The sequence below is a fragment of the Oratosquilla oratoria genome, chromosome 44 (assembly GCF_046742065.1).
Source record: "Oratosquilla oratoria isolate Oo_2021 chromosome 44, ASM4674206v1, whole genome shotgun sequence".
Classification (NCBI taxonomy): Eukaryota; Metazoa; Arthropoda; class Malacostraca; order Stomatopoda; family Squillidae; genus Oratosquilla; species Oratosquilla oratoria.
Window position 1 is genome coordinate 10,937,112 of NC_134820.1, and position 15,092 is coordinate 10,952,203.

Below are 15,092 nucleotides of genomic sequence, written 5' to 3' on the forward strand. Positions count from 1 at the left end.
AAATGCACATTTCAGCTTGAAATTTAGGGAGTCTTGTACACTCTGTGGCCTTATACATCAACATCTACAGTACGGTACTTAGTTTTAATAGGACAATGCCCTATTTCTTCCTCACTCTTGTTCACTCCCACTTAAAGCTCCTTTCTAATTTCTCATCCTTTTATGCTTCTCACCACTTGCACTTGTCCTGTGCAAATAACTCTACTTTCTCTAAGCTTATTTTCTATTTATTGCTATTAATGTAATAATCTGTACTGTTGTCTGTATAGTAATCCATATGTTTTTCATGTTTTAAGGATGAAGGTCAGAGTCATCTGTCGGGTGTGGAACGAAGGATAGGGAGCAATGACCAAAGCATCCTTGTATTCATCATGAGATACATTGAAGTTCTCATGACTCTGCAAATGGAAGACCAGCCTTGCCCCAGGGTAGTCAAGTGAAGCTGTAAAGCCATTTTAATTACCAAATATTGTCACCATCATTTCATGCATAAATGTAAATTGTAAAGAAATATTGCATTCTTCATCTGACCCATTAATCTTAAGGTCCCAGCTATCTAGTCCTATTTCAATACAAACTATTCAAGAGAATAAGAAATTCTGTAGCATAATTATATATAATGTTTGAATGTGACTGAGTGACTGAAGAATAAAGTAATCAAAGATACCACACTCACAAATTGGTCATCTGTTGAGACTTTAAGGGCAAACAAGTATGGTCAGGTGAGTCCCTAGCAAAGTGGCACAAAATATGTTTAAAATCTTCAAGGATTTGCATTATCTCAGCTATGTCATTCAGAAGATGGGTCCCTAAGTCAAACATCTTGTTGCATTTAGATATATTTTGTGCCTTTTCTGTGTGCTTTTTTTATCATAAGTGTTAATATTTGTTGATCACTGCAGTGCCAGTCTAGTGCCTAATAGAATGTATACACATTGTATTTGCTGTGAGAGAATCAAGGCTTCTATCATCTTAAAAGGAGGAGTACAGTTGTTAAAGAAAACACCATGTGAGAACAAAGCCTTTATTCCTTAGTATGACATTTTACTCATTAGAGCTATATGAAGGACATTTACAATAATCCCTTCCATATCTGAACTGCCATTACATGATTCATCATTATCTGATCATGACATGTATATTGTATACCATTTTCATTCCTTCAAAATAGAAAATGCAGCAATGGAGTGTTGGAATAGAGACAGGGTGGATGGGGTAATTTTACCTTATGTATTTGAATACTCCCTAAATTTGAACACTTCATGGCCCAATTAATTTTGATATTGGAGGGGTTATTGTACTTGATAAAGATAAAGAGTGAAATGTCACACCAGAAATAAAGGCTTCATTCTCATATGGTGTTATCTCTGACATTTTATCAACATTTGCCATTTTCATACAGGAATACAGCTCTTTGCCATTATTTATTTCAAGATTCATAATAATCCTCATTAACTGGTAAGGATCTTAGTCATTATTTTTTTGGTTCAATTGCATTGTATTAGTGCAGTGGCATAATTTTAGGGGGCCAAAGAGGGTGAGTACCACACTAGAACTGGTAGTATCTGCTACATTTAGAAATCTAGGGACAACCAAAATGATGCACAAAAAATTGTCCAAGTTGACAGGAACAATTAATGCTTCAGTTTTTTATGCAGTTGTGTGTACTAAAACCAAAGTAAAATGATGTGATTGTGTGTTTTTTCCAAAACTATTTAATATATGATTGTGTGATTGTGCTGAGCACTGTATGAGGGCAGAAACATAGAACATAAGAGAGGAAGAGAGAAAGAGTTTAAATGTATTTGAGATGTCTGAGAAGTATAGTAGGGGTTACTATACTCGTTGCATTGAGAAATGGCCGTTAGGGCGGAGCACTGGTAGTCCCCCTGTGTTGCCACATATAATTATTTTATAGATTTATTTTATTTTATCATTTTATTTCATATTTTTATAATGTTGCCACATATAATTATATTATAATTTTTTGTCACACACCACCACTGAGGTAAAAATCAAAGCAATGTTTTCTATACAAAGGTTTCGTTTCCTCGAGTCATAGACATGGCATATGAGCAAGAGAGAGCGACGTTGCCTCTACATCTATTCTCTGGCCCCGCCCCCCTCACACTGCATTCAGTGTGAGCCGTGCGGGCCATGTTATCTGTGGAGATGTGGCAACACCGGGAAATCTCCTAAACCCGCCTTAGCGGTCACTTCTCGTTGCGCTGACTATAGGCTGGATAGAGTGAGAAACAAGGAGGTGAGGAGGAGAACAGGGGTGGAAAAGGAGCTGGGAGATAGGGTTGATGAAAGGGTATTGGGATGATTTGGACACATGGAAAGAATGAGTGAAGAAAGATTAGTAAAAGAAATGTGGAAGGCAGAGGTGGATGGAGAGAACATGAGGGGGAGACCAAGGATGAGATGGATGGATGGGGTAAAAGGGACATTGAGAAAGAGGGGGGGATGTCTGTTGAGGACAGAAAGGAGAAGACAGAAGTTAGAGGTGAGTGGAGAATGGTTGCGTATAGATGATGCTGTGATGTATGGAAGGGAGTGGATGGGGGATGGGGCGGTTAGGGAGTATGTGTGAATATTTTGACACAGCCCAAAGGGATTTCTCCCCATCTCTTTTTCTGCAATAGGGGACAGAGAAAGGAGGGTCACAGATTAAATGAAGTAGCCTTGCTGTAGATGTGCTATGTCTTGCTGCAGTGCTTCTGACCCAGGGCAGTGGGTGAGATGCAGGGATAATCTGTCATCCAGGAGGAGCCAAGAAAAGAGGGAGAGAGGGGTGGTGAATGGGAGTGGAGTATGTGGAGGTGAAATGGGTGGGAGTGGAATTATGCCTTTTGACTTTGGCTACCTCCCTTATAAGGAGGGAAAAGCCCTTGGAATATCTATGTATATGTATTTAACATATGTTGAAATACTGGTACTACCCACCTGCAAAAGTCTTTGTTATGTCACTTTAAATAAAACTAAATTAAGGAGTGATAATTTCCTTCAGGCAGTTCATTCTTTATATTATTCAAATGACTGGTATGTAAATTATTAATTTGACTCTAGCCACTTGAAAGAAAAACTTAATGATATATGTTAAACACCAACTACGAGGGTCATTCAAAAATTTCTGAGCCCCCCTTCACAAAATTTTAATCAGAAGATTTATTACAAAAACTTTATTTGTCACTTTCAATATATTCTCCATTCTTGGTTATGACGGCTTCCCAGCGCTGAGGAAGTTTGGGAACACCATTTCCCAGGCCTTCACGTTGGATGGTCTTCAGGCGGTTGGAAACGGCGATGTTTATCTCATCTTCGTCCTTGAAATCGTTGAGCACGCAGCGGCTCTTTGAGGATTGCAAACAGGTGGAAGTCACATGGAGAGAGGTCGGGGTCTCATCCCCAGTTACTATTCTGTCCAAGAAAGCATCTCCTTCCTTCCTGAACCGTCGAAGATGCGCACGAGCCAGTGTGATGCGGCAGGCCTTCTGCTCGTCGGTGGAACCCGCCGCGCACACTTCTTCCGCTTCTGCAGTTTGTTGTGGAGGATATCCCAAACGTTTCCTTCAGATATCCCAACCTCCAAGCTGATCTCCTGAACTGTCAGACGCCGATCTTCTGCTAAAAGCTCCTGCACCAGCGCCACATTGTCGTCTGTGGTCGCTGTTCTTGGTCGTCCACTTCTGGGGTCATCCTAGACTTCTGCTTCTCCTTCACGAAACTTCACCGCCCAACGCTTCACAGTGGAAAGGCCAGGTGCAGATTCTTCACCAAGAACTTGGGCAAGTTCTGCGTGGATGGCAGAAGCAGATTTGCCCAGAAGAACCGAAAATTTGATGATCGTTCGCACTTCTTCCTTTGAGAAGCTCATATTTCCGAAATGGAACAAAGTGTGTTGATCAAGGTCGTCTTTATACTAGTAAATGATGAGTATATTTAACAAAATTCAGCTCAATGTTACATTACACATATACAATCAGGACCTAGAAGTTTGATCACGTTTTGTTCACTGTGGCAAATTTTATGAAGGGGGGCTCAGAACTTTTTGAATGACCCTCGTATGAATCCTTTCAGCATGCATTATGTTAGTATTATAACTGACTTCTCATAGAAAAAGAATGCCATTAAGAAAATTATAAAAATCAGTGATTAGAGGCAATAATACTGTACTAACAAGATTTTTTTTTTTTTAAATATAGTAATGGAAGTAACAGTTATTTCATCAGTATTCTAGTTATTTCTACTTTCCATTTTTGTGGACTTTATTTTTTTAATTGGGACTGAAGTTTACTATTGGTCTTCCCATCATTATCATTATATTTTCCTATTTCAATGCTTATTATATTCATTTTTTCATTTTTCCATAAATGATGATGAAAGTATGTTAGTGCACTTCAATAATGCATATCCACTGTATACTCAAGCAGAATGACAGTGAATACTGATAGTAATAAATATTGCTTCAAGTTTTATTGACTGGAAACTCATAGCCCCACAGTAGCTAACAATGATCCTCAGGCCCACCCATAGATCTCTGGGAAGAAGTGTTGAACCACTGCCTGTGTTGTTCTAATGTGTGTCTGTCTGTGTTACTGGTTGATGGGAAAAGGATGTAAACAGGGATCTATTTGTCAATACTCCTTATAAAAAAAATGAAGAAAAGATAATCAGAGTTCATAGAAATCATATAGATAGAGATCTACTACTATTATGTGTTTCTGGTTGGCCAGAGCTACACTGATCATGAGCCCAGTCTACAGAATTGAGTGCCATTCACTTGAAGCTGCACCTCCAAGTGGAGGCGTGTTGATGGGATTTGAAGATAAGGGGTGGGGATGAGTAAAAGCAGCAATGACTGCAACAGCACTGCAACAGCACTGTAGGAGAGAGGCCTCTCTCCTAAAGGGGTGGGGAGATGACTGTCTCATAGGACCACTATAAGCAGGTTTGGTATTTTTAATTACTGATTAAACTAGTCATTGTTAATCATCATGATGCAATTGCTAGGAGATTCACATATTAAACATTTCAGTTCTTACAGTTGTGTATACTTCTATACATCAATTTCTCCCATTATCATATTGAGACATTCATAATGATATACGATAATACAACTAGATTTGTATTTCATCACTAATGACTAGTGCCTCTATCCTTGGGGACAATATCACACTGAAGAGCATGATCAGACTCAGAAAATTCCTTCTTTTCTATCTCTCACTTTCTGTCAGCCTATCTTTTCTCTCTTCTCTCTGTATCTCTCTCTCTCTCTTTTCCTAGAAGGTCACTACTCTGGTCCCTGCCTCTCTGCACCTTTTTCTAGCTAGAGACATCAAAGCCAACCCAAGCAACATAAGTCCTACTAGTACAAAACTCATAAATTACTTGCATACATTTATCCAGTGCAACCTTGCATGCATCGAGGATATAGATTAAGTTGCAACTGTACATGAATTTGAGGCTAGGTATGGTAAATTGGAGAATAGGAGACAGGATCCAATAGGTATTTACCTAGTTGTATTTACCCAGTTGTGATATACGGGAGGGGAGCTATGCTCGTGGTGACCCGTCTTTGTATCTCTCCACATCAAGTTTTATCTTAAAATCTTGTATAGTGTTTGCACATACTGTTTTGTTGTCTAATTTGTTCCGTGTATTTATCGCTCTGTGTGGGAAACTATTCCTTTTCAAGATTTTCCTATAACTATCCTTTTTCAGTTTTTCTCCATGTCCTCTCGTTTTACCATTGTCCCACACGAACAAGTCGTTCCTGTCTAAAACTTCCATTCCTTTCATTATTCTGTAGATAGTCAGCAAATCTCCTCTTTCTCTTCTTTGTTCCAGAGTTGGTAGATTCAATTTGGACAGTCTTTGCTCATTTGTTAGTTCGGCAAGAGTTGGTGCTAGTTTGGTTGTCGCTCTTTGTAATCCTTCTAGTTTCTTAATATTCTGTTTGATACTGGGTGTCCAAAGTGATGCTGCATATTCAAGTTTCGGTCTTATTAGTGTAGTTAGTATTTTCTTTATCATTTCTTCATCCATATAAGCAAATGCCACTTTGATTGACCTCAATAAGTTGTAGGTTTCTCTGAATATTTTATTTATGTGCTTATCTGGTTTCATGTCCTTTCCAATCATTACTCCAAGATCTTTTTCCTAGTTTGCTTTTTTTTTTTTTTCTTCCCCAATTCTGTAATCTTTTGATATTCTGTTTTTACTCTTTCCAAATTCCATTATACTGCATTTCTTTATATTAAATTTTACTTCCCACTTTTGAGTCCAATTCCAGATCGTGTCCAGATCTTGTTGCAATGAGTTGCAGTCCTCTTCCGTTTTTATCTTCTTTAGTAATTTTGCATCATCTGCAAAGAAATTCATATAGCACTCCACGCCTTCATTCATGTCATTAATGTATACGGCAAACATGATCGGGGCCAGTACTGATCCTTGCAGGATACCGCTTTTTACTTCTTCCCAGTTGGAGAATTTTTCTCTAATTACAACTCTCATTTTCCTCCCAATCAGGAAGTCTTTCATCCATTCCAATAATTTTCCTCTGATGCCACCTTTTGACTCTATCTTATTTATTAGTTTCCCATGAGGTTCTTTTCCTGTGTACTACAATTAGGTAAATACATTCATCAACTCAAACCAGTACACAAAGAGTTGGAGTTGCAGCCATCATACATCTACACACACTCCCAAAAACACTCTAGCACATAAACACATTTTAAATATATGAAAAATAAACTTCAGCAGTATCATTGAGGTGCTTCAGTTCCTACATAAACATAATATACACAATCCACTTGTACATCAAACAAAACTAACTTCACACATTCACTGAATACACTGCAGTCAGGAAAGACAATAGTCAGCACTCAGGTGGACTCATAACACAACAGTATATATTTCTTCAACAAAACAATAGAAAAGAGTCACTAACAGACACCATGACAGAAATAGTACAAACACAGGTAAGGAAAAACATTTTAAAGCATCACAAACTTCTATATGCTACCCACCACATCAGCACTCTGGGACTACACCCCTGAACCCCAACTACTTATCTCATTCTCATTAACAAATTATGTACTGGCAGGTTACAGTAACACACAACACCCAATTTAGCTAAACATACAAACAGCAAACTATACAGGTAGTCGTCGACTTACGACTGATCGACTTTACGACCATGAGATGGTGCAATAATATATAACATTTAATAGAGTAATGGAATTGCAATGTTAAGCGTGGCAGTGCAGTACATTACTCCGCACGCTGCGAGACGCGAGTACGATAGTTTTTGGCAGGCTGCCGGCAGCGTCAGCATCCCAGCCAGCTAAATATTCTTTCATTTTGTTTGTTTGAAGTAAAATGTTTCCTAATTTTGCATTGCATTTTGTATTTTTGTATGTTTTGCAATTAATAAAATATAACAAACTTTTTATGCCTAGGCTAGTTTGTTGTCGATTACAATATGTTCAGTACAGTACTTAAACGAAAAGAATGGGTTTTGTTGAAATAAAAAAAAATCCTAATTTTGCCTTACATTTTGTATTTTTATGTTTTGCAATTAATAAAATGTAACAGTATTTTTTTATGCCTAGTCTGTTGTCAATGACAAAATGTTCGGTACAGCATTTTGTATTTTTATGTTTTGCGATAAATGTAACAGTAAACTTTGTTTATGCCTAGTCTGTTGTCGATAACAATATTTTCGGTACAGTACGTAAACGAAAAGAATGTGTTTCGAAATATTTTTTTTTCTAATTTTGCTTTATAATGATTTTAATGTAACCAACAAAAAATGATTTGTAGGTCAAAGATGACAGGACTTTATTCAGTATGCATAGGCCTAGGCTACGTTTCCTAACGAAAATGATAAAAAGTTAATGAATACTAAACAACGTAGCTCAAAGATAATAAGATTTTATTCAGTATGCATACGTTTCCTAAAGAAAGTCTGATGGTAAAATAATACAAAGGTTAACGAATACAGTATTAAATATCATAGGTCAAAGTTGATAGGATTTTATTCAATATGCTTAGGCCTAGGCTACGTTTCCCAAAGAAACTCAGATGAAATTATAAAAAGGTTAAAAATACTATACAACAGAGTTCAAAGATGCTAAGATTATTTCATTATGCTAAATATACAATATATATATATTATATAAAGGGTAATATATACTATATATATATATATAGACCGACTTGCGTCCAGATCGACTTACGACCTGTCTGTCGGAACCGAACTCGGTCGTAAGTCGACGACTACCTGTAGAGGAAAAAATGTCTAGAACAACACCCGTCTAAATATACTAAATTCCAGTAATTATCCTACCAGACAACATCCTCAACATAACCAAAAAGTAATTTCCCAAACTTATTAATGTGTTCACTTTTCCTCTGAATGCAAACATGGGAAACCTTCCATGCCCTCACCTTAGATCACTCCCAATAAAGATTACCACAACTAGAAGGAAGAACAAAATCTTCATACAAGAAAACATAAACTACTTGAGAGCAAATTGAAAAAATACATGGAGGAAGTAGAGAATAATTAGGTATTTTTGCAGTAGATCAGTTCCCATACATAGAGATATCAATCAAGCCATCTGTTGCCCCTGATCTCTCCTGCAAGAGACCCATGGCTCCCAGATAACCAGCTAGGAGTCATAAGTTACTAAGGGAAGAAATGCTGTTGTTTGTGTAGGGATTGTTACTTGGACCATTGCAGAATGAGGAATCCTGTGTCCTCTGTCAGGTTGTTATGTCTAGGACAGTTTGATTCTGTGGCCAGGCTTATTCTGTTTTAATACTGTTTTAAAGCTGGATGGTGCTCCAAATGCAAGCATGTCAATGTAGATCTTATTTCTCTTGAGAGTGAATTTGCTCTTAGGCTGATGTCTGGGGGATATTGGTGGAATATTGAGATTGGTCTGTCTTGAAGAGCTTGTATAGAGTGTGAATGTGTTTTTGTGTGGCTTTATTGTATGGTACTGGATGTACATTGTGCATTTCAATAGAAAGCTGCATTTTATTTATGTTCAACTGGTAGTACTTGTGTGATAAAATAAGATGAGTGAGTGGTGTTCAGAGTTCTAGCATAGAATTGTGTACCTATAATTTTTTTTAAATATTTTATGAGGAGGATTTTAGCTTCAGTGTGGCTAGGTGCTTGTGCTCTCATGAATTCTTTGTGTATTACAGATCTATATCATAATATCTGTGCTATGTATGGAACAATGGCAGGTACTGCTGCAAGGGAAGAAACCTGTTCAAGGAAAAGAAAATACAAGTAAGCCTGAAAGAGTAGGCACAAAGAGAAAATGTTGAGCATGAAGGAAAAGGGTTAAATTCTATATAAGCTTGACTCTAGAATGGGGCCTGCAGTGGTGGGAAAAATTACATAGAATTAGTGATTCACCATGGTCTTGGACCATGTGCTGGACCTATGATCAACAGCTAATACCTTCCCAGATGAAAGATCAGAGCTCATATATTACCTGATCTATGGGTAATGGAATGAACATACACATACACACCCCAACTCTTTGCCTAAGGGAACAGGTGTGATTTGCAATACTGTGATGATTTTCAGCCCTGGGTTGGGACCGAACTCAAGGCCATTTAATTAGCAGACCAAATCAGTACCACTACAACAAGCTGTGAGGAACATCAGGAGTAAGCATGAAGCAATAAGGCATTATTTAAGAAATGCATATGGCAATTCTGTAATTTAATTACAATCATAAGACTAAAATAAAAGTCCATTTGGTGCCTAGAGTGTTTTGTCACACCTTTAGTTTTCATATTGGGTTGGCTATGGCTGGGGGTGGCTGGTGTAGACATGTATTGAAAGTTGATACATACCGTTTCAGGAGCCAGGCTCTCATGTCCCTGGTGGACTTGAGTGATGGTATAAAGGGCAGATTAGCCGGATGAGGAGGAAGTGTGGTGTATAGTGGGCACCCATATTTTGGCACTGTCCAGTGGTCATATGTACCCATGGTGTTTTGACAAACTCTGGCCTCAACTCTTGCACGATCTTAGGAAAATCATACTCAATGACACCCAACTGTACCAGGGCTGCTCAACTCAGATAAAATCTGTCAGTGGCTCCTGCGGCATAACTGTGGCAGATGTCTTCAGCTGTTGTCTTCTCATGTTGTAGTCCAATAGCTTAAGGTGGACAGTGCCGAGCACATTGATTTCCGAATCAATGATCACAAAAGTATGTTTGCTGATGTTTGTGAAGTATCACCGGTGTAAGCCTAGTTTCTTGAGGACCTGCAGCCCTGTCAGACAAGTTTCACACTCCAGAATCAGCAATGGTTGTGATGGTAGCAGGTCTTTTTAGTGAAATCGGTAACTTCATCCTAGCATAGGCAGCGGTATCCACAGCCACTTGCAGCAACAACACCAGATGTGACAAAACCTGCGAGACAGACCTATCATCTCCACCCATGACCCTGACTGATGATAGTGGACAGTGGGATTCTGCCTCATTGGTGTCCAGGTAGTGAAACAAAGCCTCAGTCAAGTTGGTCAATCCTTGCCAAGATTTGTGAAGCCATCTAGGCATGTTTTGAACTATTTCAGCTTGCCTCTCACCTTACAGAATTTGGGTGTAATGCAGCTGCACTTGCACTGCAGCTAACGTTTAGAGATATCCTGATTGGTGTTGATTGATGTGGTCCTTTGCAGTGGCAGATGAAACCGGTGGCATCCCAGACTTTTTTTTTAAATGGCTGGCTACTACTGTTGGGTTTACTTATACCAGCCGACAGTCTCCTTGCAGTCATACCAATTGCCTCTCTGACAGTCTTGTTGTCAATGTGTGTAGTTCCCAGTATTTCCTTTTTGATTTCCTAATCTGCTGGGCAACTATATAGGACCAGTTTAACAATGTCCTCAGTATAGTTGCTTATGATAATTCCTACATAGTTGGTTGAGTTGCAAGGGCTTGTCTTGGTCCACTGGCAGACATTGCCCAATCTATGCAGTCTTGTAACATACTGCCTGACCAGTTCTCCTGGGTCTTGCTTTGTCTGCAAGAGCATTGCCCACCATACACTCAGTGCTACATTTAACATTGTTAGTCATTTCATGGCATCCATGACCTTTTTCTCAGTTCTTTTTGCTATTGCTGGGTCTTCCCTGAACAACGCAGGTTCCAGCTGAGGTTCACAGCATGCCAGCAATTTGGCCTGACACCAGGTCTGTGCCATTGGAGACCACTTTCCAGCGGTGGGTGAATCCTGCCCAGTTATCCTCACCAATTCCTGCTGTAAATGCAGGCAGTTGATCTTAGTGCTTTCTGACATGTTTCATGGGCTTCACACTTGTTTTTCTGCTACACTTGCACTAGAGCAATACACATTTGCATGTTGTCAGCTGTCTTCACCTCTGCACACCCTGCCACCTCACACTTCAAGGACGTTGCCATGTTAGGCTGTACATTTATTTTGTAGCCTTCTAATGTATCACTAAACCAGGAGCATGGTCAAATTGATATTCAGGTGTTTATGATATGCAAAGGCAGAAAAGACAAAGCACTATCACAAAATAGTTCATAGCATGACACATCATACAATATACTTTGAATATTTTGAAATACATTGAGAATTATATACATTGAGAAGAAATACAGTGGAACATAAGATAAATGATGTACATGCAGTCATGCATTACACTGAACATTTGACTCTACTTATGTTCCTCTTTTTAAGCATAGTAAATTAGGTGAATACAATTTAACATCTCAGTGTCCCCACATGGGCAGTATGGGTGTGTGTATGTGCACAAATGTTCTAAAACAGTATCACACAGTGAAATATTTACAAAGGCCATAGAACAACACAATCTAACATCACTTTCATTCCCCTTCACATACCTTTACAAGCTAATGCACAGGTGTATTTACCTGATTGACCTAATTGTAATATGCGAGAGGGGAGCTATAATTTTAAAGAATTATAGTGTTTTACTCTTTTGCAAAAGATTAGGTTAATTTCTTTTAATGTCATTCATGCATTCTTTTTAAACAAATGGCATTTTTTGTTTAACATTTAACTTATCATGTGTGAAATCATGGTATAGTAATAGAATATCCAGATCAAACTTTCAATTTATTTTTTATAATAAGAGTATGCCTATGAATAGATACATTTATATATCTTCAAAGGATTTGATTTGTTATTGTATGGAGAAAAATAAAGAATAGTAATGTATTGAGAATTGTAATATATGTAAGTAAGAATCTGTCTCTTCTATGACCATTTGTTATATATAACACTGATTCAACATTTTCAGCACAGTGGCTTAATTATGTATTTTTTGAAGATAAGGCCAAGGGATTTCATTCATCTGGGGGATATAGACCCCAGACTAAAGATCTTGATTCATGATGTTTCTCTTCAGTGTGGAATCCAATTCCCCCACACCCTGGATGCATAAAATTATCTCATATCAGCTAGATCAAAATCTCTAAATGATGCCATAGTGTGAAAGGGGTTAAAGACCTTGTATGAAATCTTGTACAATGTAAATACCAAGCTGAAATGGCACAGGATTGGCAAAATGTTAATCTGTGTATTTTATTGACAAAGCCTAGTTCCAGAACTGGCTTACTTAAGGAATTGTGATAAATACCCAGACTGGGTTTAAGCTATTCAGCTTTGTGGCATGCTGTGCAGATATTGTTCTGGCTTATACTTTTCTTTTTTCATTATTAAAGGCAAAATGCTAGATTGAAAGTAGTATAAATGTCTGGTTCAGTACAAGTTGAAGCTCCCAAACTCAGTAATCTAAGACCTAAAACTTGGCTATAATTACATTTCTTCTAAAACCCACCATAACACCCAAAACATGGCATCATAGTTCCTGGTACGGCCACTTGGCACTGCCATGATCATTTCCCACCACCAGTTTAGGTGGGGTTGTTTGTTGTGAAGATACTGTGGTGTGGAGTGTGGAGTCCACTGTTATTTCATGTGTCTACAGTACCTCTATACCCCTGTTATTGCTATTATGGATCCCAAACATCAAGAAACACCTACTGGTGGAAGTGACAAACTAATTTTCCAAAAGTCAGAAAATTCTATTACTCGGCTTGCCACTGGTCCCAAGGGTGCAGAGTTTGGGAGCTTCAACCTGTAAACAACTTATCCATCACCTGAATAGTCATGTGACATTATTTAAAACAAAATCTGTAGAATGTGCCATGATGCTGAAATGGTTGACAGTAGTGTCTCTTAGCTAAGTAGAAGTTTCCATAGAATCACTGACAAAATGTTTCCCAAATACTCTTATTTTCTTTTTAGCTTTATTGATTGATTTTACTTTCAAGAACATTTCTCAGGGTGATGGAGAGTAAAAGCCAAGGATGAATGTGCTTACAGAATGGAATGGGGATTTGATTATTATAAGGATGGCACAGTATTGTTCCTCATTCTATTAAATATTTTACTGTACATATAAAGCCAAAGTTTGTGGTTTCCTTTAGTTAGATTTTGTTTGAAATACCACTAGCAAGTACAACCAGATACTGAAGGTATTTCACACCTGTGTCTCAACTCCACAATGTAATCTTTAGAAACAGAAATTAAAGACAGTTGCATATTATCATCATTATATGCCAGACTGAAACTGTGTCCCCTATAATTATAATAATTGTTGCCTTATGTTTCATTGACTCGAAACCCACAGTCCCATCGTGGTTGGCATTAGTCCTTAGACCCTCACATAGATCTCTTTGGGAAGAAACACTGAACTATTGTGTGTTAAGATTTAGTATGGGACTTTTTCTGTGTCACAAGGATGCAGTGGAAAGAATAGGGGAGAAGTCACTGGTTGTCACAGTTTATGTGATAAGATGGAGGAAATACAGTAGAAGCTTAGGCTAGTCCTGAGACCGAGTGTCAGCCCTTCAGCGTTGTACCTATAGGTATAGGTGAGGATGTTGATGGGTAGTGGGGAAATAATTCTCTCTAATGTCCACCTTCCAGGACCACCATTCACAAGTACAGCAGTACCCATTGTTGGATCTATATGTCTAATATCAGATTCAAGAGCTACTGAACTTAGTGGTAGTGAGGCTGAGGAGACAAAGGGGCATTTGGCTGTATCTGAAGACTGCTATTTTCAAGTGTATGATTATGTTCCTGAGGAAAGTAATCCAGGCAAGATGTGTATTGATAGTGCCCAATGACAGTAGACTTAAAGAAAGTAAGATACACATTGATGTAAAAGTTGAATATATGTATAGTGTTGGTTACTGTTGTGTTGCATGATTGGATGTTCACTTGGGTCATGATAAAGTGTAATGTTGTCAGTATTACAATAACAAATTTGTGTGCACTTGTATCCTGTATCTTATCAAAAGATGTGGGATAAACTCAAGACAATGTCAATTGAATATTTTGTTTCTGTAACCTTTGTATTTTCTTTCTCTAATTGAATGAATGAAGTAGTCAAGGAAAGAGATGACTGACCACTTAATAAATATGTTAGATATATGTTGGTTTTCAGTTTTCTTATAGTTCTTTTGTTAGGACAGTGAATATGTGGTATAATATTGGATGATATGAGCAGCAGAAAAGCAACAGAAAAGGGATGAACAAGATTGAATGGAAGAAGTGTGGGATGGGGGCAAAAATAATGAGAGAGAGGGAATAACTTGTCAAGGATGTGGTAGGCAAAAGTAAATGTGTCATAGTCACAGACTGGGAAGATCCTCACATTATTTCATTGTTGGAAAGAAGGAAACAAAAAGTAGAAGATGCTAGGGAAATTACATCTACAATTGTAGGAAATAACTCCAATATGCCTGATCAAACTGAAGAAGTGTTTAGACTAGGACTATAAGAAAAAAAAGAGGATGGTACATCTGTAGCAAATCAAGTTCAGGTCACAAGCCAAGCCATACAGAGTAATCAGTCATAGACATTAACAGGCTAGGACAAATTTAAGAATATTTGGAGTAGGAGAAATCCTACCGAGTAAAGTTGAGCAAAAAACTAGGGGACTTTTAAGTGAGGCCATGGAAAGGAATGAGAATATTATGAAACAAGTGA

General features: G+C 38.0%; 1 protein-coding gene across 8 annotated transcripts in view; it reads left to right on the plus strand.

Annotated features, from left to right (window-relative positions):
- The window catches only part of LOC143022390 (intermembrane lipid transfer protein VPS13A-like), a 617,111-nt gene extending 602,677 nt beyond the window's left edge, over positions 1-14,434 (plus strand). For 6 of the 8 annotated variants that reach the window (XM_076180547.1, XM_076180553.1, XM_076180550.1 and 3 more), the window contains one exon: positions 297-14,434. In XM_076180547.1, the coding sequence (XP_076036662.1) occupies positions 297-440 (144 nt within the window). In that variant the 3' untranslated portion in view covers positions 441-14,434. The remainder of the gene's footprint in view (positions 1-296) is intronic. The other 2 variants (XR_012966042.1, XM_076180549.1) reach the window with 1 other exon arrangement.
- The last annotated feature ends 658 nt before the right edge of the window (positions 14,435-15,092 follow it).